General features: G+C 36.5%; 1 protein-coding gene across 1 annotated transcript in view; it reads right to left on the bottom strand.

The window, feature by feature from the left end:
* Positions 1-9,191: 9,191 nt before the first annotated feature.
* FCHO2 (FCH and mu domain containing endocytic adaptor 2) overlaps positions 9,192-25,810 on the bottom strand; it is a 168,437-nt gene continuing 151,818 nt past the window's right edge. Inside the window, 6 exon segments of the mRNA XM_037802054.1 lie at positions 9,192-11,650; positions 11,972-12,136; positions 15,258-15,322; positions 15,966-16,165; positions 23,333-23,465; positions 23,844-23,999. Coding sequence (XP_037657982.1) covers positions 11,628-11,650; positions 11,972-12,136; positions 15,258-15,322; positions 15,966-16,165; positions 23,333-23,465; positions 23,844-23,999 — 742 coding nt within the window. The 3' untranslated portion in view covers positions 9,192-11,627.

Raw genomic sequence — 25,810 nt, 5'->3', positions numbered from 1 at the left:
AGAGAAGGGAAAAGGGGCAAAAAGAATAATAAAGGAAATAAACTAACAAAAATTTCCAAACTCCTTATGAAAGACATAAAATTACAGGCCCAAGAAGCGGCAGCGTGCCCCAAAACAGAACTGATCCAAATAGACCTACTTCAAGACACCTGCTAATCAGATTTTTCAATGACAAAGACAAAGAGAGAATTCTGAAAGCAGTAAGAGAGAAAAGCAATCCATCATGTACAAGGGAAGCTCAATAAGACAAAGTGCGGATCTCTCAGAAGAAACCATGGAGGTGAGAAGGCAGTGGTATGATATATTCAAGATACTGAAAGAGAAAAACTGCCAAGCAAGAATCTAATATCCAGCAAAACTGTCCTTCAAAAATGAAGGAGAATTTAAAATTTTTACAGATAAACAGACACAGAGAGTTCATGAATAGGAAACCTCCTATACAAGAAATACTAAAGGAAGTGCTATAGACAGATAGGAAAAGACAGGAGAGAGAGGTTTGGGGAAGAGTGTAGAAATAAAGATATCAGGAGATAGAAAGACATCAGAGATCAGGCATTTGACATTAAAGGAGTACAGAATGTTCAAGAAGATTGATTGTATATATCCAGAAATGGATAGCACAATACTGTGTGATAGGAGCACAATATTGTAAGTATAATGAACAAAGATGACTGTGAGTATGGTTGAAAGAAGCAGGTTAGGGGTATGTATAACACCAGAAGGAAAAATAGAAGATAAAGATGGGGACTGTATAACTTAGTGAAACCTAGAGTGGTCAATGATTGTGATTAAATGTACAAATATAAGAATGTTTTTACATGAGGGAGAACAAATGAATGTCAACTTTGCAGGGTGTTGAAAATGGGATGGTGTTGGGGAAAAGATACAATCAATGCAAAATGGAGTCTATAGTTAACAGTAACATTGTGTTGTGCCTACATTAATTGTAGTGGGGGGAATATACCAAAGCTATATGTCTATAAGAGGGGTCTATAAAGGAGGGTATGGGATTCTTGGCATTGGTGGTGTTGTCTGACCTTTTTAATGTATTTTTTATTTTTTTTTTAGTCATCATTTTGTTTCCTGTTTCTTTTTTTCTTTTTTCTTTGTTCTCCTCTTCCTCTTTCTTTGTGGAAGAAATGGAAATGCCCTCATATAGATTGTGGTGGTGAATGCATAACTATGTGTACAGTAACAGACAAAATGGAATTTAACAAAGGATTATGAATACTGAATCTCTACACAGTGGGGTTTAGGGTGGCAGTATTCACAATTCACAAAGGATGGAGGTGGCCTAAGGGTACATTGGCTGATGAACGGAATGGCGAAATGTGGTGTATACATACAATGGAATATTGAGAGGCTATAAGAAGGAATGAAGTTGTGAGGTATGCAACTAGGGGAATGGACCTTGAGGAAAGCATGTTGAGTGAAATAAACCAGAAATGAAAAGATAAACAGTATAATGCCTCATTAATATGAACTAACTATAATGTGCAAACTCTGAGAATTGAATATGAGAGGAAGGCTTATGGTAAAGGTTCCTAGATTGCAAGCTCTTACAGCAGTAACATCTACTCCTGAGTTGTAATGGCTATTTACAAATTCTGAGATGCTGAGCTCTTTGTGTACAACCCGGTCAGTCCCTGGAACTTCAAGTATCTCTGTGACATGACACTTAAGACTCAGAGCCAGAGTTCGACAGCTATGAATGTCAGCAATACCCAAAACGGCAACAGAGGTTGAAAAAGAGATCAGACTTCGATTATAGATATGAACGAAATGGACTTGGTTAAGACTAAGGTAAATCAGACTAAAGGGGAAAGGATGATATTGATGGTGTTGTAAAACTTCAACTTCTGTGTGAGACCAAAGGAAGAGATGTTTATCTGGCACAAAATCTTTATTTTCTAAAGCATACTATATAATTTAAGTTGTATGGTCAGTTTATTCAAACACCATATTTACACAGAACTTTGAATAGGGAGTGAGATCTGGTTGGATTGTACAGGTTCAGGTGAAGCCCTGTGTGCCAGTTTGAATGTATTATGTCCCCCAAATGCCATTATCTTTGACGTAATCTTGTGTGGGCAGACATTATCAGTGTTGATTAGATTTCTTTGAGTGTTTCTTTGGAGATGTGCCCCAGCCAGCTGTGGGTGATGCCTCTGATTGGATAATTTCCATGGAGGCATGGCCCCACCCATTCAGGGTGGGCCTTGATCAGTGGAGCTATATAAATGAGCTGATGGGCAGAGGGAACTCAGTGCAGCTGTGAACGACATTTTGAAGAGGAGCTACAGCCAAGAGGGACACTTTGGAGATAGCACAGGAGCTGCAGATGAGAGACAGTTTGAAGACAGCTGTTGAAAGCAGACTCTTGCTCTGGAGAAGCTGAGAGAGGACAAATACCCCAAGTGCAACTAAGAGTGACATTTTTGAGGAACTGCAGCCTAGAGTAGAACGTCCTGGGAGAAAGTTATTCTGAAACCAGAACTTTGGAGCAGATGCCAGCCACATGCCTTCCCAGCTAACAGAGGTTTTCCGGACGCCATTGGCCATCCCCCAGTGAAGGTACGCAATCACTGATGTGTTACCTCAGACATTTTATGGCCTTAAGACTGTAACTGTGTAACCAAATTAAACCCCTTTTATAAAAGCCAATCCATCTCTGGTGTTTTGCATTCCAGCAGCATTAGTAAACTAGAACACCCTGATACATCCCAGAGTAATTTGGGCAGAGAATAAAAATGTATTTCAAAGCCCTCTTGAGGGTCTGGGGGAAAATGTAGAAATATTAAACTTCCCCACCCGGGGAATTACTAATATTCTCACAAGCACTGGGGACTACCAATTTAGAAGGCTGAGCCCCTGATCTTGGGGCTTGCCCTTATGAAGCTTGTTACTGCAAAGGAGATGCTAAGCCTACTTATAATTGTGCCTAAGAGTCAGCCCCAGAGAACTTCTTTTGTTGTTGAGATGTGGCCTCTCTAAGTCCACGCAGCAGGTCTACTCACTGCCCTCCCCGCTATGTGGGACATGACTCCCAGGGTGTAAATCTCCCTGGCAACATGGGACATGACTCCCAGGATGAGCCTGGACCTGGCATCATGGGATTGAGAAATCTTCTTGACCAAAAGGGGGAGGTGAAATGAAACAAAATAAAGTTTCAGTGGCTGAGAGATTTCAAATGGAGTCTAGAGGACATTCTGGAGGTTATTCTTATGTGTTATATAGATATCCCTTTTTAGTTTTTAGTGTATTGGAACAGCTAGAAGGAAATACCAGAAACTGTTGAACTTCAACCAGTAGCCTTGATTCTTGAAGACAACTGTATAACTATGGTGACTGTGTGATTGTGAAAACCTTGTGGCTCATACTCCGTTTATTCAGTGTATGGACAGATGAGTAGAAAAATGGGGACAAAAAAAGTAAATTAATAGTAGGGAGGGATGGGACAATGGGATGTTTTTCAGTGTTCTTTTTTACTTTAATTTTTTATTCTTACTCTTATTTTTTTGCAGTAATTAAAAGATTCAAAAATTGATTGTCATGATGAATGCACAACCATGTATTGGTACTGTGAACAACTGATTGTACACTTTGGATGATTGTATGGTATGTGAATATATTTCAATAAAATTGAATTTAAGAAATAACATTTCGTTGTGGAAAAATTTAAAGTGCAGATAAGCAAAATGAAGAAAATGGAAAGTAACCATAATCCCCCCACTCCTATATACGTAATTTTAAAAAACAAAAATTGAATCAGACTGTATGTACTCTTTAGCTTTTCTTCTGATGTTCATTCTTTTTCAGTTGTTAAAAGGTCTGCTAAAAGCTGTCCAGGATCTCACTGTTCACTTGTAATATATTGCCAAAACTTCTTTGAATTTGAAAACATGTCCAATACTTCTTTCTAATCCATTAAGACTAATAACAAAAAGTGACTCTGAAGTGGAGGGGAAAATAACCCACCCCTTTAAAGTAAGATAGGATTAGTACTGGAGGATAGGACACAGATCAATCAAAATGACTTACCCAATTTTGCATACAGTGAGTCATGAAAAGGACTCTCACGTACCTGTTCTCAGAGTTTGTGTTGCAGCTGATCCACAGAGGGGTGGCCTCAGCCTGTACACCCCAGGGCTAATCCTGGCTCTGCTAACTTGCAAGGCTGCTTTCTGGCCTTTCCTCTGTGAATACTCTGCTCTGACTTTCCTAGGACAAGAGATTCACAAAAGGTGTGTCTGTACAAATCAGCACTTAAGAACTAATTTTAGTCAGCATTAAACACACAAGGCAAGCTAAAGTGTTCTCACACCCAAACTGTGAATGACAACAACAGGTTCAGCTCTCAGAACTGACCATTTCCTAACTCTTACCAACCAACCACACCCAGAATGACTAGGGGTGAGGGCTGCCATGCTTCTCAAACAGCCACTTGGCTAAGTAGTCATTTCATATTTAAAAGCAGAATTCCTGGGGACAGATTGGGGGTAGGGAATAGAGAGTTAAGGCTTAAAAAGTATGTAGTTTCTATTTGCGACGATGGAAAAGTTTTGGTATTGGATGGTGGGGATGGTACACAACATTGTGAATGTAACTAATAGCATGAAATTTTATATTTGAATGTGGTTTAAAGGGGAAATATTAAGTTGCATTTATGTTACTAGAAGAAAAAAATTTTTTAAGAAGTCACAGAACTGAACAACACACTGAATCCTAAGCTAAACCATGGACTAGTTAATAGTACAATTATAAAAATGTGCTTTCATCAATTGTAACAAATGTACCACACCAATGCCAAGGTATTAATAATAGGGTGGTATAGGGGAACCCTGTATTTTAGGCATTTTTCTGTAAACCCACAATTTCTCTTAAAAAAAAAAAAAAGGAAAAAAGCCGATGTCCTTCAGCCATACCCAGTAATGATGGGATTTGTGCTGTGCTTCAACCCCATGACTTGCAAAGGGCTTGCACTTTCAGATGGTTGTTAACAAGGTCACATTTCTAGAACTAAATGGCCATGGTCAAACAGCAGAGAATGTTCATGTCACCTGAGCTCCTCGACAAGGAAGTGGCATTTCTTGCAACTGAAAAAATAAAAATCAGTGGTGGGTTTAAAGCTTTAAATTAACAGAGGATTAGGAAAAGCCTACCTAGCTGTGAAGGCAGAGCATTCTTGCGTAAGTCTGACATAACTATTTCTCCATTAAAAATCTCTATGGGGAACTGCTGTCCATAAGACTTTGGTGCTTAAGGAGCAGAAGCTGATCAGTCCCACTGGCTGCTGGCACTTTAATATCTCATCAGGAAATAGATATTCTCCAGGGTTTCTTTTGGGAAGCTCACCACAGAGATACCAATGATAATGCAGATATCTAGATCTTTTTCTTTGACTGCTCTAAGCAATTCTAGACAATACAGAAGTTTTGTGGTTATTCACATGAAAAAAAGCAAACGGAAGTTGACATTTCCAGGACTTTTACAGCAAAGTAGATATTATCTGGAAAATTTATTGCAGCCATATAAAATATGTCTACTTTGGAATGTTTGACAGGCTCCAGTGTTAGTTCTGGTTAATTATTGAATTTTTAAATATTTCTTATTTAAAAATTCCCACATAATATCTGTTGTCCAAAGATTTCAGGAAAGGTATGTTTTATCTCTTTCTCGTAGTTTGCCTGCAAACCAAACTTGTATTTTTCAAGTTACTAGCAATCCTGTATGTTTTACATACTTCATGACTTGTTTTCTTCCAGGAGAAAAAAAAATTATTCATACCTACAAATCCAGTTTGTACTGTTCTCTTAAAGAAAAGAAGTTGCCCTTCCACTTTTGATCAATGTCAGCCACAACTTCCAAGACGCTTAATTTCTGAAAACCTGGGCTGGAAAGAGGAAATTACGGATTTGTTTGCAGATGTGAAATGTGTATGCTTAATTGCTCACTGACTTCTGTCCTAATGAGTTGGCACCTTGGAGGATTCTGCCTAATAAAAACACCATCTGTGACTGGGGAACTGTCTGGAGTCAAAGATCCCAGAACCACTAAATATTGTGGGTGTCACCAAATGGGATCACAAGGAAGTAAAGCAAGTAGCTTCGATTATGCAATGACAGGATTTTGAAGTATACAGTCAAATCACCAGGAAGTTTAAAGGCCACAGTACCTCAAAAAGCAACCACAATTTAGGTATCAGTCTTTCTGAAATATGCTTAAGTGAACTATACAAATTAATATAAAGATGGGTTCAAAGTGTGCCTTTCACACTTTCTGAGAAGGTTACAAGTTATTCAAGTTTTCTAACTAATGGAAATATTTCATTAACAAAAGGTGGAAAACCCAAATAACCTAATCTTTGTTGCAGGTTCATCACTCTTCTTATCACTCCCTTGGAAATTTCATTGGTATAAATTAGGCACTATTCACTAAGATGATAACATCAAGCTTCTGAACTTAAAAAAGTCTTAATTTTGTCAAAAGCTCAACCTTAACCAGACCATTCATACTTACACATTTCCTCTATCCGTTCTCTGGATCACACTTAATTCTTAAACAATTAATTTGGGCAAAATGTATTCCCAGAAAGAAGAGATGATCTATATTTATTTAGGCCAAAGAAATCAGCACATTTAGCTTTGAGATAAAATAATAAAGTAGAGCAAGAATCTGCTGCCATGCATTAATAAACATAACAAATAAGTGAACAAACCAACCTGGCTATATTGGTAGGACCAAGTGGCAGGCTAGGGCAATTATCAAAATAGGAAGATTCTTTTGTGAGGAGATCCTTGTGTACTGTTTACATCAACATAAAATTCAATTTGCACTCTATTTCTAAAACTGTTTTTCAAAATGGAAAAAATTTTTATTATAGATGTAGTATCTACACATTTTAAAAAATGAAATTTAATTTAGACAACACCAAACATTTTGCAGAAAGCAAAAATCCCACTACCAAGATTGTAACAGCTTGGTACACTTTTTTGCGAAGATAATTAATTACTCTAGATTATGCACTTTTAAAAACAAAAATTATATATCACCTTTTGCCATTTAACAACATTAGGGCAATATTTCCATGTCAATCCCTATAGGTCTTTATGATTATTTTCTATAGTTACACAGTATTCCACCATATGGGAGTTATCATTTAACAGCCCTCTCATCTGTTTAAATATTATAAACAATGCTGTAATAAATATCTTTACTTACTTGTCTCATTAGTTCCTAGGACAAATTCTCAAAAGTGATGCATTACTAGTTTAAAAAAAAAAAAAAAAAATATATATATATATATACACACACACACACACACACACACACACACACACACACACACATTTATGTATTTATTTATTTAAGTTTTGGATTCAAATTGCTCTCCAGCAAGTTTACACCAACTTACTCTTTCTAAAAGTAAAAAATGAGAATATACATTTTCAAGTTCATCCTGCTCATTGCTGAGGTTCACACTGTTAAGAAGATTAAAAAATTGATTGGGATAGGTGATTTGATTGACAACATGCTATCAGGAGACATGCCTGTATGTGTCTGAAATTCTGTGCCTGACCCGTTGACCAGCCCACCTTCAGCCATTTCCAACCCCTTCTTCACCCACTTTCATTATAAAAGTTACTGTTTTCTCTTTCCTACATAATTCTGGCCAATAGGGTATAAGCAGAAGTGTGTTGGATTTCTGGAAAAGCTTTTACTCTCCTGACAAAAAGAACAGACATTCCTGGAACTGCTCTTTATCCCAGCTTTGGATGTAGACATACAGGCTGGAGCTGTGGCAGCCATACTGCAACCATAAGGAAAGGTCACAAGAATCACTTGATCTGAGCAATGCCAGCAGCCGATATCCTGCAGTTTGCGATGTGAAAAAAAATTCTATTTTGCTTACACCATTCTTAGTTGTACTTTGTTACTTGTAGTCAATGACATTACTGACAGTAAAACTGTGTATGCTCAAGATAGGCAATGGTTTCTGAGACATCACAAACAATTGTTCGAGGAAGTATGGAAATAATCAGGCACATTTTGAAATGGGGATAAAACATCTCCATATAGTAAGAGATCAGGGAACAAATCTCCAGTATACATATTCACAGCCCCTATTAAATATTTTCACTTGGGAGACAAGAATAGGGAAAGTAACAAAGTGGAAAAGGGGTGGGGTGTGTGGCAGAGGAGTATTCTATAGTTATTAAAACCCTGTTTCCTCTTCCTCCTGTGCACAGAACCAAACTACATTTCCGAGTTTCCCCTGCAGTTGGCTGTAGCCACAAAATCAAGCTCTTGCTAATGGAAGGTTGGCAGAAGTGATGATGCCAATTCTGGACCTGGTCCATAAAAATCTCCCAGGTAGTCTGGGTTCTCTTTCTAGATTTACTGGTCAAATGGAGAAGATCTGAGCAGAATCCCAAAATAGAAGGAGCCTGGAACCCTGAGTTACTGTATGGAGCAGAGCCCCTCCTCAAACTTGCACAGGACTGTGATGTGGGCAACATAGCATTTTATAGCATAAACCCATGAGATCTTGGAGTTGTTAATTACAGCAGCTAGTGTCATTTACCCTGACAGAGGTGGGGCTGGAGGAAGGAGAAAAAGAGTGAATAATGAAGAAAAAATTATGGGCATATGATATTAATTGTAGAAGTGCTACATACCCTTTCCACAGGTTCCCCAGCCTTGACCGGAATTAACTAAACTCCTTCTTATAACACATACTTGGCAAAAACATCAATATTTAGGATGAATTCTTCTATCTTTTTCATTTCCTTTTTTGCTTCTTTATAACTCCACTATCTTTTTTTTTTTTTTTTTTTTTTTGGTGGTGGGTGGGTAGGATTTGTTCCTGATTACTTTAGAACAGTATGGTTTTAAAATTGTGTAAGATTGTGCTCCTGAGCAACTCGTCAGGAGGAACGTCTTCTACTAAAGCTTAACAATTTAAATATATTTAGAAACTCATAAAAAGAATCCCTTTTAAAAGAATTTCTATATTTTTGGGACATTCTCTAAATAAAGTTTTCCTATATGACCAATTAAAACTATATAATGCAATTCAATCTGTATAGCTGCTTAAATGGTGGTACATTCATTCCTTGGCTGTCTTGTCTTAACAACTAAGACATTGCTAGTTCTTTCAAAAGGAGTACAAAGACACATAAAGCAGTGGATAAATTATATATTACATGTTTATTAAGGGCACAACTTTTATGTAAAATTTACATTTTATGAAAAAATCAAAAATATTTACAAAACTTTGTAAGATAGATTTGCATTGTTCTAATTACAACCCGAAGTAGTAAATAACAATCCTTTAAAACTCACATTTGTTAGAGTTCTGTGTTTACAAATTCTTGGTCAAAGAGACAGCTACAAAGTTTATCACTACACATAGGCAAGAACCAGCTTGCTAAATACATTTCCCATTGAAAATCTACTGGTCTTTTTACATCATTAGTGGACTTTTTTTAAATGGAAAAAAAAAACAAACAACCCATCCCAAACTAAATTCATATGGCTTCAAAATTGTAAACTGCACTTGATACAAATTTATCTGTCAACACTTGGTATGAAGACTGTGGTAATTAAGAAAGTGCAGAAGTTTAACCATTTCATCAATTTGTGCATTTTCAGGTAATACTTGATTAAAAACAAACACAGTGAGTATAGGAGTGTCTGGATTCCAATAATAATAATACATTAACTGCCCACTTAAAGCAGTTTGATTGCAAAGCAGATTACAGTTAAGATCTAGTAAGGGACTGTAACTGGCATTTAAAAGAGCACAATATAAGAGTTAAAATTCTAGTTTTGCTCACTATTTAATAAGGTTAACATTTTTAGTAAAATGTTTTATGTGTTGCTTTAGTCAAATCTAAATTGAGAACTGGGCTAACAGACTATATAAAAGAGCACATACTATGTTATATATTTCTGCATATGTAGTGTAGCAAGACTTTACATAAATGTCTAGTAATAGGGATTTTATTTTCTGTAAAGCTTATCAGAACAATTAGTGGCTTTATATAAATTATTATATATAATACAATTTATCACTTCTACTATGCAAAATGAAGGGGGTATTTATCATTATAAATATATTTCCCATTTGTAAATTATGAAGCCTTGTCCAAAATGTTTCATTTCTGTAATCAGGATTTACTATAAACAGGTTTTCTGCTATTTAACATTAGTAGTTATTTTAAGAAATGCTTAACCCAATCCATAATTTCCTATTTTTGGCAGGTGGCAATTAAATAACAATAAAAATATATAAATTGATAATTTTTCCCATTGTCGAAAAAAACCCAAATGACAGTACTTCTCCCTCTTGCCAAAACTAATCTTTTCTAAAATGCTATTCCTCACAAAATACTACAAAAATCATGCTCACAACACAACTGGTGAGTAAATGTGTAAATTTTCAATGATAAACAGAGTCAAGGAAAATGCTAAATTGAGAGTTAAAATACCAATTACCAATTTACCAATTTGTAATTTTTTGGAATTTATCTGTTTTAAAATTCATTAATGTTTTGATGAAGTTAAGATAGAATATTGAAGTTAAATATTTTTTTTCCTGTAAACATATGCCATTAGGTATACTTCTATTTCTAATGGCTACAGTGTATCACTAAAGGAGTGAGCCAGGATTCTTATGTATAAATTATCCTTATTCACCCTGAATTCCCTTGCCAATTGCAGCCAAAGGTATATACTAATATTGCAGATAACTTGTAAAAATGCTTGACCACCATAAGATTCTAAATAGAAGACCCAGACTGTGAGAAAAAAAAGTGAGGCACATTAATGAACACAAACTGAATAGGCACAATTCTGGTTTTTGTTATTGTTTTAAAAGGCACACATTATATAATCCATATAAAAATAAATTAAATCTACAGCATTAATTCATCAAAACAATCACAACTATAAAGTTAACTAACTGCAGAAGTAAATTTCTCTGCTGTCTTTTGCAAGCTTATTTAAAACACATTGCACTTGAAGATTTAAAAAAAATCATATAAAACACCATTTACACTTTATTAATGTTTATATGAGAATCAAATTATCAATTTTTTGCATACCACATGGACTCTGTTCTGATTATTTTATGGCACATAACTCAATTTGATTGAGTGTTCTCAGTTACCATTATCTCAAATTTAGAATTTATGTTCTGTTTGTATCCATTCTATATCAAACTCAGGAAATCTCAAAGCTATTTCTGACTCTAAAAATTTATGGAAAGCTAAATTATTTTGTGCTTGCTCTCCTGAAATTTCAGGGCTGATGTTTATACATACCATAACCCCTTTTACCAATAAAGGCAATGAAGATAATTTGAAATTTCAGCCTATATAAACTTCATTTTACTGAGAATCTAAATAAATGTGCTTCCTGAATATTGTAGTTGATCATTTACAGCGTTGAAAAGAATTTCAGTGCTATTCTTTCAATGACTCATTTTAAAAGTGCAATTTAATGTTTGTAGTCAGCTCTCAAATATGTCTTAAGTTTAAAAGACATAATAATACAAGCTAGAATAGTGTTTAGAAAGAACAAATAATGCAGAACGGCAGGTTTCTATTACTCCCTCAGGTCCATCAACAATCCGCCAGATATCGTCCTGTAAAACACCAAGCAGACCTTTGTAAGTACAATTCCAAATGAACTCAAAGGAGGACATTTTTCATTGTGGTTACAGATACAAAACTCCAGTTCCCATCTGCTGTTTATAATACATTAGAAACAAATCACAGGTGTTTATCAGCTACACTACCAGTATGCTCTCTCCCAGGTGTGTTTCTAGATGGCATCTTGTTACCAGTGGTCACAGAAAAAACTTCCATATCTGTAGATCATAAACTGTCTGACAGTCATTTAGTAACAGTTAGAAAACAAAAACTCTTCCCATGTACATTAAAAAACTTGAAATCTCCCAACTTACCAGTGGCAAACCGCTTCTTTACTAAGGAAAGCCTATAGCCAGTGCCTACAAGTTCAATATCCACTCCTGAGAGGGTATTTCCCTCACTGAGGAATTGCACTGCAAGTGTTGTGGGTTTGCTGGGTCCTTCTGAAAGATCAAATTTTGCTCTGAGGGACCCAGAACCTACAAAGAAAACAATAACAAAAAAAAAAACTTATACAAGGGCAAAACACATTTCACACCAAATAAAACCAAATGAGCAAGTAAACTAAACCACGTAAGTCTTGCCAAATCATAAGATGTGTACAGTAAACAAATCCCTGTCCTGTTTCCACATCAGATTTTATTCCGTGAATTTGCACTTTCGCTAAGTAGGCAATCTTAACCCATGTTTCTCTACTTAACACAAATCTTCAGAGATATTTAAAACTGAGATTCTTAAGACATTGAAGGCATCTCAGAGTGAAGCCCTAGGAGGTATGTGGATGGGATAAAGTCAAAAGGAAATGACTGCCAGATACTCATATCATAGAGGCAGGAAAGAAGTGAAGGTAGCTAGGATTGAGAAGAATAATATCAACATAAATATCTTTTATTCACTTCCTTTTTAAAATTTTACTGGTCTCACATCATGCCAAATACACATTTCCAAGGTACTTTCTTTTCAATACAACCACTTATTCAACACACCTCAGTCTAATGGTATGACAGAAACAGTAAACTAATAATTATAAATGAATACGATAAACGCTTTATGAAAAGAAGCTCTCAGGAGCAATGGGTACATAAGCATATATCTCTGCCTGAAATTATGGATGGTGGTGGTGATGATGGTACGTATTTCAAGTAGAGGTAACTATGGGTACAGAGACAGGAGACCCGCAAGAGCATGACGCATTTAGGGAACTATGTATATAACAGAATAGCTGGAGAACAGGGTACAGTGGAGGAGAGTGGCAGACTCCAGATATCTTTACAAGTTATAGTAAGAAATTTATGACATAATCACTGGAGAGCCACCGAAGATAAGGAAACAAGAACATTTCAGATTAGTGTCTTAGAAGGAGAGGGGTAGCAAGATGCAAGGTAGGGAAACCAAGTGAAATTGTCTAGGACTCTAGCTGCCAGAAAAAGGGGATCTGAACTAGGGCTGCAAGAAGAGAATGCAACTGAAATATATTTAGGAGTTGTGCCTGCCAGTACAGATCTGTAGCAGAGAAGAATTGATGCCTAATTCTTAACCATGTCCAAGCCTTCCTTAACCTTTGGTAATTCTTGGTATGCAAATCAATTCTGTGAAAGTTCCATCATGGGTCAAGAGCAACTACCTTGAAAGTCCTTAAACTTGAGAATTATTTCCTGTCCCTTTTCTGGGAATAGAACCATAAATAGAAACAAATTTCTATTTTACAATATACTAATTTGGTTCTTTCTTTTTAATGGCTTGACTAATACCGAATCAGAACTACATTTATAAGATTTTTTCATTTCCTCACATAGACACTCAGATAGTTAAAAACAGAGGGAAAATATTAAGTTACCTGGTTAACAAAATTTGTGTCTTATTTTGAGAGAACAATTCCCTTCTTGGTATTTACAATATACAGTTTCACTAAATAAGGGGAAACACACTCCTTCTTCCTCGCTAACTGTTTGTAAGAACTGAATTCAAATAAGATTTCTGGTTTACTTCCAATTTAAGCTAGGAATTACAGTTTGCCACCTACCCCTCCATCCCCACCCCCCAACAAAGCTATATAGCTAGGGTAAGACCAAGAACACCTATTTTTTTTCCCCCTGAAAATAGGCAATCTTTTAAGTACCAAATAGTAATACGGAAACTGCAGATTAGCTTGGTTATTTCACCCAATTGCCAGGCAAAAGTCTGATTCTGTATGGGAAGTACAAATGAACAGACAACCCAGATACGTTCATGTTCCTTCACACAGAAATATCCATGAGGAAAACTACCGATATTTTTTATGTTTTGATCACATCATACTTAAAATGTTCAAAAAGAAAAAGCTGAGAAAAATTTGAAAAACCCAAAAAATCTTGTCAACAGAAGTTACTGGGAGTTAATTAGGCATTCAAAAGAGGGCAGGGGAATTCTCCTTGGATTAAGAGAAAACAAGAATATCTAATGTTAAAGGTTCAACTGATCTGGGAACTATATTCGAATTATAAACTAAGTTAGTAGGGGAGATACTAAGGGTGATCAGCTAGTAGAGACTTCCTTTCCATTGTGAACACAAAAACATGCAGACTTAGCGGGAAGAGTCAATTAACTTGTGCCATGGTTAGGTTCATGTGTCAACTTGGCCAGGTGATGGTGCCCAGGTGTCTGGTCAAGCAAGTACTGGCCTAACCATTACTGTAAGGACATTTGTGGCTGGTTAATAAACCAGAAGGCTGGTTTATTAAATCATCAGTCAACTGATTGCATCTGTGGCTGATTACATCAATGAAGGACATACCTTCTGCAATGAGAGAATTTAATCAACTGGATTTAATCTGATCAGTTGAAGACTTTTAAGGGAGAAGAGAGAACTTTCACTGCTTCAGCCAGCCAGCCTCTCCTGGGGAGTTCAAAGACCTTAATTGGAATTGCCAGCTCGCTGCCTGCCCTATGGAATCTGAACTTGTGCATCCTGCCCTACGGAATTTGGACTCATCATCCCCACAGTTGCGTGAGACACTTCTACAAAATGTCATATTTACAGTTATCTCTTGTTGATTTTGTTTTCCTAGAGAACCCTAACTAATACAACTTATTTCTCCTTAAAATAATCATCAGAGAATTGAAGGTTGCTAATGGTTAGCTTTAGTAGGGTAAAATGACAAGGAAGATGGAGTAGGCAAGAGGGCTTTTAAAGGCCTGGAAGCTTCTATATATTTCTGGGAGGCAAGGAGGATGCCATTAACAGAATGAAATAAAATGTGTTAAATCCGTTTCAGTTAGTTATCAGGTTACCTGGCTAAGATAGATGGCTCTATTTCTTTAAATTTACTTTATTACGTATTTTCTCTTAATGTTGACATATAAACATATGAAGCATTACATACTATTTACAAAGTAACAGCAAAACATTATTTTTCTTACAGGGAAAGCATATTCAATCTAGAGGAAAAAATATATTCTGAAGCTCATCTAGTCCACTCTTACTTAAGGTAGTTATTTCCACCTAGTGGCCAATATTAGAACTGAAGGCATGAAATTCTAGAAGGAACCTTTCAATAAATGTGCCTTAACTATCCAAGTTCAGTGACATCATATTATAGCCAAAATCATGCACACACTTGCCTCCATTTTCTGATTTTTCTGAAATACCAGACAACTTCCAAAAGGCTTTCATTTGCTCTGCATTCCTGTAGGAAAAAACAAATCTCTTTAGATTAAGTAGTATGCTACCTTACACACAGATGGGTACTCAATAAATGAATGCATTTAAAATATTTTCAGTAGAACTACTGTGCTAAATTTACTTTAAATAAGGTTGTATGTTTCTCAACTAATAGAAGTTTATTAAATTATGTAATTATTTTCATTTTTACTGGTCAGAAACAGGTACCCTTCATTACTCAAGGAAATTATTAATAAATGGTGAAGCAAATATAAAGAATGGTTAGAGTATACACTAATATTACCAGAGGAGGCAAGTGAGGTGGTTAAGGGATGAATACTAATAGTTATTGCACACTTACTCATATGCCAGACGCTATATTTAACCCTGTAGTACAAGCATTATTATCCTTATTTTAAAGCTGGGGAAAAAAAAAAGTTTAACAAGGTTAAGCAATTTACCCAAGGGTTAAGTTAGCATGGAACCGTTCAAGTCTGGGTAGTGACAGCAAAGCTAGTTTTTTGTTTATTTTGGATTGAGGCTACTGTGGCTTGACTAGTAAAATGAACACATCTTTTATAGCATGGCTTTGATGGGAAAATATACTAAAACTTTTCAAACTTAAACCAGAAATTTAGCAGGAATTCAGAAATATATTTTTCATTTACCATATTGCAGGGGGAAGGGACTGCATGTTTGTGACTCCTCCATCCACTGGTACCACCACTTGTATGCTGGAAAGCACACTTGGTGCCACCATAGCTTCTGGGTTGTACTTATAATCCACTCTGAGATCTGTGGTGCCAGCACTACATTTCCAGTACGTTGCAAGATTCAGAGGAGTTGACTGAATACCATTTGATGATACCTTTAAGGAGAGAAACAAACAAATGAACCATTGTCTTTGGCTTGAAATGTAAACAAGCCATGTTAATGACATGTATACCTGAATATAAGAGTTCATAGAATCAAAAATACCTATTGAAGGAACTGTCTATTGGAAGGTAGGGTAAAGCAGACTGGTATCAAAAGAGTAAGGATCACTCTCAAAGCATGGACCTGGAACTACCTACATCAAAATTTCTATGGTGTTTGTTAAAAATACACATTCCCCTGGCTCCAACTGCAGATAATCTGATTCAACTGCTTAGGGACAGGGCCAAGAAGTTTGAGAACCTTTAAACACTGAACAAACACTGAAAAATTCTATTGATTTTTTTATGAATTATAAGAATTTAGATTTTTTTTTATGAATTATAAGAATTTAGATTTAAAACAGTAAGAAAAAAGGATGAGTTGCCATGCATGCAGGTTCTGTAGCCTGGACTAATTCCAACTTCATATGTATAATCATAGGACCCATATAGTAAATGGTGTAATTCCTTCAAATTCTTCAGTTCTTTGCTCAAATGGCTCCTTCTTAATGAGATCTACTCTGACCATGGTGTTTAAATTTACATTGAAAATTGCGTTTTCAATCCTTCTTACCTCACGCTACATTTTTTCTTTTCTCTATACCACCATCTATTTTCTAACAAATATTATTTACCAATTTATGTCTGTCTCCCTGCCCTACTCCTAGTAATTAGCTGGCACTGACAAATATTTGTTTAATGAATAAATAAATGACTCCTTGTAATGAACTTTACACAAACTTCAGTAACAGCACTTTTTTTCTCTTTAAGTATTTACTGCCTACAAACTATTTTAATATAATAACCCTATTAAAAATTCAAACAATACAGAAGTATATAAAACAGAAAATTTATCCCTTTGCAATCTTATTATCACTGTTATATCTGATGACATCATGGTATGTATCCTTCCAGACCTCTTGGGCATCCGAAAACAGGGATACCCCTGCTTCTTTTTAATGGCTATATCATATCAGTCTCCTTCTCCACTGATGTGTACTTAGATGGTTTCTGAACAATTCTGCAGCGAACATCCTTTGCACCTTTATCTTTGCCCACTTGTGGGTTTTCTGAATACTACATTTCTCGAAGTGGAATTTTTACATTAAAGCTTACATCTATTTAACAATCTAAAGGAATTGCCTTAAGAGGTTCTATTAATTTGTACTCCAGTTAACAGAGCGGTCACATCCCTCTTAATACTGGATATAGCTATCTTTTTCATTTTTGTCAATCTGGTGTGCTAAAACTGATAATATAGTTTTTGTCTTAATATGCATTGCTCTGATTACTACTGATATGGAGCATTTTTCCACATGTTATCTGTCTATTGAGTTATTCACTGTTTACTTACTGATTCATAAAAGTTCTCTGGGGTAAGTCCCACACACTATCTTATGTGCTGCAAAACCTTTTCCCTCCAATTAAATATTGATTCTGTTTAAGGGTTTGTTTTAACCAAATATTTTATACACACACATACTATTTATTTATTTATTTATTTTAAGAAATTTTATTTTGAAATAAATTCAAACTTACAGGAACAGTTGCAAGAACAGTTCAAACCCCATACATAGAACCCCAGCATACCCCAACACCTCTCCCCTGATATCCCAATCCACCACAGGAACAGTTGCAAGAACAGTTCAAACCCCATACATAGAACCCCAGCATACCCCAACACCCCTCCCCTGATACCCCAATCCACCACCTTTAACATCCTGTCACACCACCATTTGTTTCTTTCCCTCCCTCCCTCATTTGTCTGTCCTCTGAACATATGAGAGCAAGCTGCACACATCTTTGAACAAACACTATAATTCCCATATACCTTTCCCATGGACAAGAACATTCTTTTATGCAATCCCATTAAGCACAGCTAAGAAGTTCAAGAAATTCAACATTGATACAAAGCTTACAATTCTATAGTTCCTTTTTTTTTCCTTATGTCCCATCTGTGTCCCTTTGAGCCTCCTCTCCTCCATCCTCAGATCCCATCCAGGATCATCCTTGGCATTCAATTGTCATCTATTTAGCCTTTTTTTTTTTTTTTCCCCAATTGTGGAAACATATACACAGCCTAAATCTTCCCATTCCAACCCCTCTCTTGCATTCTATTAGTGGAATTAATCACATTTAGAATGTTGCAGTGCTATCAAGTTCCCACCATCCATTTCTAGAAGTTTCCCTTCACCCCTAACAGAAACCCTACACTCATTTCCTAACTCCCCATTGCCCCTTCCCCCACTTCTCAGAACCCTTACTCTACTTTTCATCTCTGTGGTCATATTCTCTGATACTTTCTTTGTGTTTACCGTGGGGCTTAAATTTAACATTTTAAATCTACAACAATCTTGTTTTTCTTTGATACCAACTTAACTTCAATATGACACATAAACTATGTTCCTATACTCCCTTATTCCACCACTTTTATGTAATTCTTGTCAAAAACTACATATGTTACATTGAGTCCAAAACCACTGATTAATCATTACAGTTTATGTATTTTAGATCTGGTAGGAAGTAAACAGTGGAGTTACAAATCAAAAATACAGTAGCATTGGTATTTATATTTACCATGTGATCTTTACTGGTAATCTTTATTTCTTCATGTAGTTTCAATCAATTGTTTAGTGTCCCTTCCTTTCAGCCTACTCAACTCCCTTTAGCTTTTCTTATAGGACTGATCTACTGGTGGTGAAGTCCCTCAGCTTTTGATTATCCGGGAATGTTTTCACCTCCCCCTCATTTTTACCCTCCAGGTGTTTGTGACTTCTCCAAGCCTCTGATGGTTACTGACTTCTATTTGTATTGCATTGTGGTCAGAGATTGTGCTTTGAACAAATCTGTTTTTTTGTTTGTTTGTTTGTTTGTTTAATTTATTGAGGCTTGTTTTTATGCCGCAGCATATGGTCCATTCTGGAGAAAGATCCGTGATCACTAGAGAAGAATGTGTGTCCCAGTGACCTGGGATGTAATGTTCTATATATGTCTGTTAAAATTCTCTATATCTCTCTATCCTTTCTTTGTTTCTCTGTCGGTAGGGCTCCCTTTAGTATCTGAAGTAGGGCAGGTCCTTCATTAGCAAAATCTCTCAGCATTTGTTTGTCTGTGAAAAATTAAAGCTCTCCCTCAAATTTGAAGGACAGTTTTGCTGGATAACGTATTCTTGGTTGGAAATTTTTCTCTCAGAATTTTAAATATGTCATGCCACTGCCTTCTCGCCTTCATGGTGGTCGCTGAGTAGTCACTACTTAGTCTTATGTTGTTTCCTTTGTATGTGGTGAATTGCTTTTCTCTTGCTGCTTTCAGAACTTGCTCCTTCTCTTCAGTATTTGACAGTCTCATCAGAATATGTCTCAGAGTGGGTTTATTTGGATTTATTCTATTTGGAGTTCGCCAGGCATTTATGCTTTGTATATTTATATTGTGTAGAAGGTTTGGGAAGTTTTCCCCAACAATTTCTTTGAATACTCTTTCTAGACCTTTACCCTTCTCTTCCCCTTCTGGGACACCAATGAGTCTTAAATTTGGACATTTTATTTTATTTATTGTATCCCTGAGAACCATTTTGATTTTTTCAGTTTTTTTCCCCATTCTTTCTTTTGTTCTTTCATTTTCTGTTTTGTGGTCCTCGAGGAGGCTGACTTGTTGTTCAACTTCCTCCAATCTTGTATTATGAGTATCCAGAGTCTTTTTAATTTGGCCAACAGTTTCTTTTACTTCCATAAGATCTTCTATTTTTTTATTTACTCTTGCAATTTCTTCTTTGTGGTCTTCTAGGGTCTTCTTTATGTCCTTTATATCCTGTGCCATGCTCTTGTTGCCTGTCTGTAGTTCTTTGATCAATTGTGCCAAATATTGTGTGTCTTCTGATCTTTTGATTTGGGTGTTTGGGTTTGGGTTCTCCATATCGTCTGATTTTATCATATGCAAGATTTTCTGTTGTTTTTGGCCTCTTGGCATTTGCTTCACTTGATCCCTAACTTATCAGAACTGCAGCTTGGTGGCATACACTTTCTCTAAATAACCAGCAGATGGTGTCCGTGAGTCACCTATTCCCCTCAAGTCAGTTCTCCCCAACTTTGTCTTTGTGGTGTGGGGGTCTGATTCTTGTGGGGTCCAATTGGTGCACCAAGTTTGAGTGTGCTATTGGTGCTGTCCACCCTGAATGTGGGGCGTGTTGCTGGGTGGTTAGGGAGACAGGGCAGCTTGAATAATCAAACCTCCCAGGTGTCCCCAGAGATTTAAGGCTGTTGCAGGAGCCTAAGCCTTCATTTCAGTCTTTCCACAGATTGTCTCTGCCCTGACCCACAAGTCCTTGTTATTCGCGTAGGGTCCCTGGGATTTCCGAGCAGGTCCCCCTTCCCAGCTGTGCTCTTCCAGGACCTCTGCTGAGGGAAGGCTGTGCCACGTCACAAGTGCACGCTGGCCTCCAGGGAAGCCCTGGGTCGTGGGCTGTGCAGGGGCGTTCCCAGCCTGCTTCAAAGATGGTTGAATGGGATGGGTTAACTTCCCCATCTTCGCACAGCTCCGCTCTCCCAGCTCTGGGGCAATCAGCTGTGGGTGCACTAAAGGCTGATATTGTGGTGTGTGTGCAGTGCTGCAGGAAAGACTCCGTCGCACTGGGTTTCTTGGCGCGGCTGTGGGTCCAGCCAGGGCAGGAGCGTCCCTTGCCCCCTGGGGGGATGGCTGCAAGGAATGTGTTTTTTTTCTCCTTTTGGCACCCCTCTGCCTCCCTGGTCTTGAGACAATCAGCAGCGGGTGTGGGAAGGGGTATTCTCCACGCCAGACACCAAGGCATTAGCCCAGCCTGCTCCCGCCATGCTTCAATGTGCGACTCTCCCCATCGTATCTGCAGCCACTCCTGGGCTTTTTTTTTTTTTTTTTAAAGAACTAGTCCATCTCCAAACGCCAGCCCAGCGTTTCCCCACACCACAGAGTGGCCACCGGACTTTCAGCTGGCTTACTCACTCGTTTCAGAATGCAGACTCCTGGTTTCACCAAATGCACTTTCCCTGTGGATTTAGCAGACCTTGTCTGGCTTGTGCTACACTGGAAGTGGTGTTCTGGGTCACTCTCTGGTTTTTATCTAGTATTTTTCACAGAGGTGTTTTTTTTGCCCTGTCTCACCTAGCCGCCATCGAAGGTTCTCCACATTTATTTATTTTTATGTGTCAAATATCTCAATCTCTCCTTGCACGGCTTCTGGGTTTCACATCATACTTAAAAAAGGTCCTCCATACTTCAAGGTATTAAAATATATAATAAATATGTATCATATACACACACATATATATTCACCCATGATTTATTTTAGAAACTTTATGGTTTCATTTTTTACTATTAAATCTTTGATAAATGTGTATTTTATCTTGGTTAAAAGTATGAGTGGGCTTCTTTCACCAACTCCTTAAGCCAGGTATAAAAGGACAAATAATGTATGATCTCACTAATTGAAAATCAGAACAAGCAAACTCAGAGTCAGAATCTAGAGTACAGGTTACCAGAGGATGAGGTGGGGACAGGTAATGGGAAGTTAAGGCTTAAAATGTACAGGGTCCCTATTAAGAATGATGGAAATGTTTTGGTAATGGATGGTAGTAGGAGTAGCACAACATTGTGAATGCAATTAACAGCATGATTAAAAGGGGAAATATTAGATTGTATATATGGTAACAGAATAAAAATTTTTTAAAAATCCATGGAACTATACTATATGGTCTAAAACCACAGACTTTGATTAATAGTACAGATATAAAAAGGTGCTATCATCAGTTGTAACACATGTTCCACACCAATGCAAGGTGCTGGTGGCAGGGTGGCATATGGAAATCTTGTACTTTATGCATGATTGTTCTACAAATGCACAACTTCTCTAATAAATTAAATATATGTATAATGCCACCTCATGAGATCAAAGGATAGTATTTGCAAAAGTCTTATTTGTCATTTAAGGCCTTTTTTTTCTTAAACTGGGATGATTCCTGTTACACACTTTGTGAAACAACTATCTCAAAACCTAAACTATCAATAATAAAACTTGTTATTCTAATTTTTAAAAAAAGTGTGAGTTAGGAACACAGCTTATTTTTTCCTCTGATGTCTAGTCTGTAGTCATACCACTTATTGAAAAATTCAGCTCTTTTACATTGCCTTGAAATGCTACTTAGTCATATAAACCATTTTCCATTTACTGTTAGATCTTGCTCTGGATATTCTAATCTGTTCCATTCATTGGGCCATCTATTGCTGTGCCAGTTTCAAATTATCTTAAATACTATAGCCATATAATCAGTTTTCCCATTAGAGCTAAAACATCACTCCTCACTACTCTTTAAGACATTTCCTGATTTATTTTTCTAAGCTTTGTTCTTTTAGAAAACATGAGAATGATTATTAAGTCTCCAAACTCAAACACACACACAGTCGCACTGGATTTCTGATCACTATCACATAAAATTTTCAGGTTTATTTAGAAACTAATAACCTTTTAACAGCATTGACTCTTTCTCTCAATGAACACATTATACCTTTCTAACTATATACAAGTCAGTAGAGATTTTATCAATTTTTATATTAATTTTTAAACTGACCATCTTACTGAATTTTCCTATATCAAACAGCTTTTCAGTTGATTCTCTTGAGTTTTCCAGGAATATATCATCTGTAAATAACAATTTTGGTTCTTTCTTTCCAATATTCATCACTACTTATTTTAGTCTGTGCTAACTGCACTGGCTAACACATCCAGAAAAATCTTACATACTAACAGGATTATGGGTATATCTGCCCTTCCTGACTTTAAGTGATAGCTTTACACACTTCACTATTAAGCCTGATGTTACTGCTTTACTTTGGGATAAATACATATTTTCAGGTTAAGAAAGCATTCATGTATTAATATTTACTCAGTATTTTATATTTACTCAGCATTTTAATCAGGAATAGATGGTGAATTTTATCAAAATATCTACTGGTTTATTAACATATTTTCTAATTCTGAAACATCTTTACATTCCTAGAATGAATCTCATTTGGCGACAACACTATGTAATGATCTGCTAGATTCTATTTGTTAATATTTTAATTCAGGATTTTTAAAATGACATGACACTCACCTGATACTTTAATACATCTACATTATAATAGGAAGCAGCTGGATTTTGCTCTGATAGCTTCTTGAGGTAGACAGTAACAGCCTGCATGTTCATCCAAAAATCTTTTGTGTTGGAATCACACTGTGATGGATCACTATAGGTAGAAGAAATATTTTTATTTTATTTCTCTTTAACCTTTGTCCCTGGTGCAGTAATTTGGTGACCTGGGAAAAACGAGTAAAAATGAACCAAAAGGTGGGATGACAGAAAATTAAGGCTACAAGATAAAGAATGGAACATAGCAGAATCTTGCCTGAAAGATGAGAAGATTGAGATGGAGAAAGATTTAAAAAGTACCGCCACCTCTAAAATCAAAACAAAGCAAAACAAAATAAAAGACATCAAAAAGATTGTTAAATGATAATAAGTAATTTTGGTATTTGTCTTTAAATATTACTTTTTCAAAGGAACGGATTTCTTAAACAGAAGTTTCAACTTGTAAACATTCTAAGCTAATTAAAAGTATACAAACCTGAACACAAGTTGTGTATTTGGAAGAATCTGCTCCAGTCTGCTGATATTTTTCACCCTGAAGCATAGCACAGATGGAGATGGATTGCTAGTGAAGACTTTAATAATTCCACTTGGAAATGATATTGTCATGTCACCAGTGATCTTGACAATACACCTGAAATTGGGGATTTTGAAAAGTGTTTAAATAAGATGCTTTAATCTCCACTTAAATCATATTTGTTTTAAAAAGGAATATAAGAGTGTGTGTTTTATATATATGTCTTTTATTGTAATTATGGATGAATTATTTTTTCTATTTAATTATAAAAAATGATTCTGCATGAAATGGCATACTCATCTAGCTTTATCTTTTCCTGAAATTAACTCCAAATATAAATGCAAAGGCAGTGATAATGTTACTTTACTTTCATGTGTTAACCATCCCTTGGCTGTCCCCTAAGGACACTGCTGCACTGGTACCATACTATCCCTAGTAGCAGCTACTTTTCCCTCGCAAATCTCAAAAAGCACTAGGCCTTATGGTGATGGTAGATGTCCTCCTTGCTCCTCATTGCCTCTTCCATCCTTCAATTACTTTTTCCTTCCTAAACATGACCAATTTCTTTATAAACTCATGCCATTGAACTACACTACTTGCTATCCCATCCCTGCTGAAGTCACTTCCAACACTCCCTTTCATTTTCTGAAATTAGTTCCTGACTCACTGTCAGTCTGTCTTTGCACCACTACTTCTATCATAATTTTCAGTGATTTCAGTATCCACATAGATGATCCTTTCAATACCTTGGTCAGCTAGTTCTTCACCCCCTAACTTTCAATAATCTTGTCTTCCAGCCCACTCAGCCATGCTGTACCTCCTCCATAATCTCAATTTCAGGCTCCCCAACTCATCTAAATGCCACTTCACATTTTTCCAACTCATTCTGTATATTACCCCATCTCCAACAACTCTCCAACTCCATATGAACCTCCACAATCCATTGTTCCTACCACTTTTTTCACTAATCTTCATTCACCCCTTCACATCCTCCTTTTCCTTCTATCCTCAGATTTCCTGGTCTATCATCAAACATCTTTGCATATACTCTCCTTTGCCACTCCTTCACTTGACTTCTCACTTAGAAAACAAAATACTGGCTAAATCCAGTTCCCTACCCACATCTATACAGCTGAATGCAACTAGAGAAAAACATATAACCATGTAACCAGTCTGTGTTTGTGTATCCGAAACCCTTAACTGGGTCTCCTTAGTGTCACCTGGCAATCCTGGTCTACTCACCCTTCTGCTCTTTTCATATATTCTTTTCTCCAATATTCCCACTTCCTACTCTCAGTTGATGACTTTCCCATAATCTCACCAAGGAAATAAAATCAGAAAATAACTTTCTCACTCTCATTACTAAACTCCTCCTCTACCTACCTGTGTATCCACGGCCTCTGTCTTCCCTCCTGTTTCAATAGATGATCAGTTTATGCGCCTAAAGGTAATCCCACCACTTCTCCACTGGATCTCATCTCCTCTTACATACTGAAGGATTTCATTTATGCAACTCTCCTGTCTTTTCTGCAGATCAGAATTTTCTCTAAATACTGTATCTTTCCCATCAGCATATAGACATGCTGAAATACATTACCATCTTAAAAAAAAAAAAAAAAAAACTTAAATAAACCCACTTCTGATTCTACCATCTCACTCCTGCTGCTGCTTTCTCTGCTCCCACTCAGAAGAAATCATCCTGAAAAAGTTGTCTATATTTGCTCTCTCCAAATACAGTTGTCTACATTTTCATCATCTTCTCTTGTACTTCCTCCTTGCAGGCTTTCATCTCTATCACTCCACTGAATTTGTACTTGTGAGGTCACCAAGGACTTCCACATTGTCAATGGACAGTTTTCCTGGCCTTGTCAACAGCATTGGATATAGCGTCATAACTTCTTTCTTGAAATGGTTTATTCACTTAGTTT

This window comes from Choloepus didactylus, chromosome 13, assembly GCF_015220235.1.
Source record: "Choloepus didactylus isolate mChoDid1 chromosome 13, mChoDid1.pri, whole genome shotgun sequence".
NCBI classification, from domain to species: Eukaryota; Metazoa; Chordata; class Mammalia; order Pilosa; family Megalonychidae; genus Choloepus; species Choloepus didactylus.
This window is presented reverse-complemented; position numbering and strand designations above follow the sequence as displayed.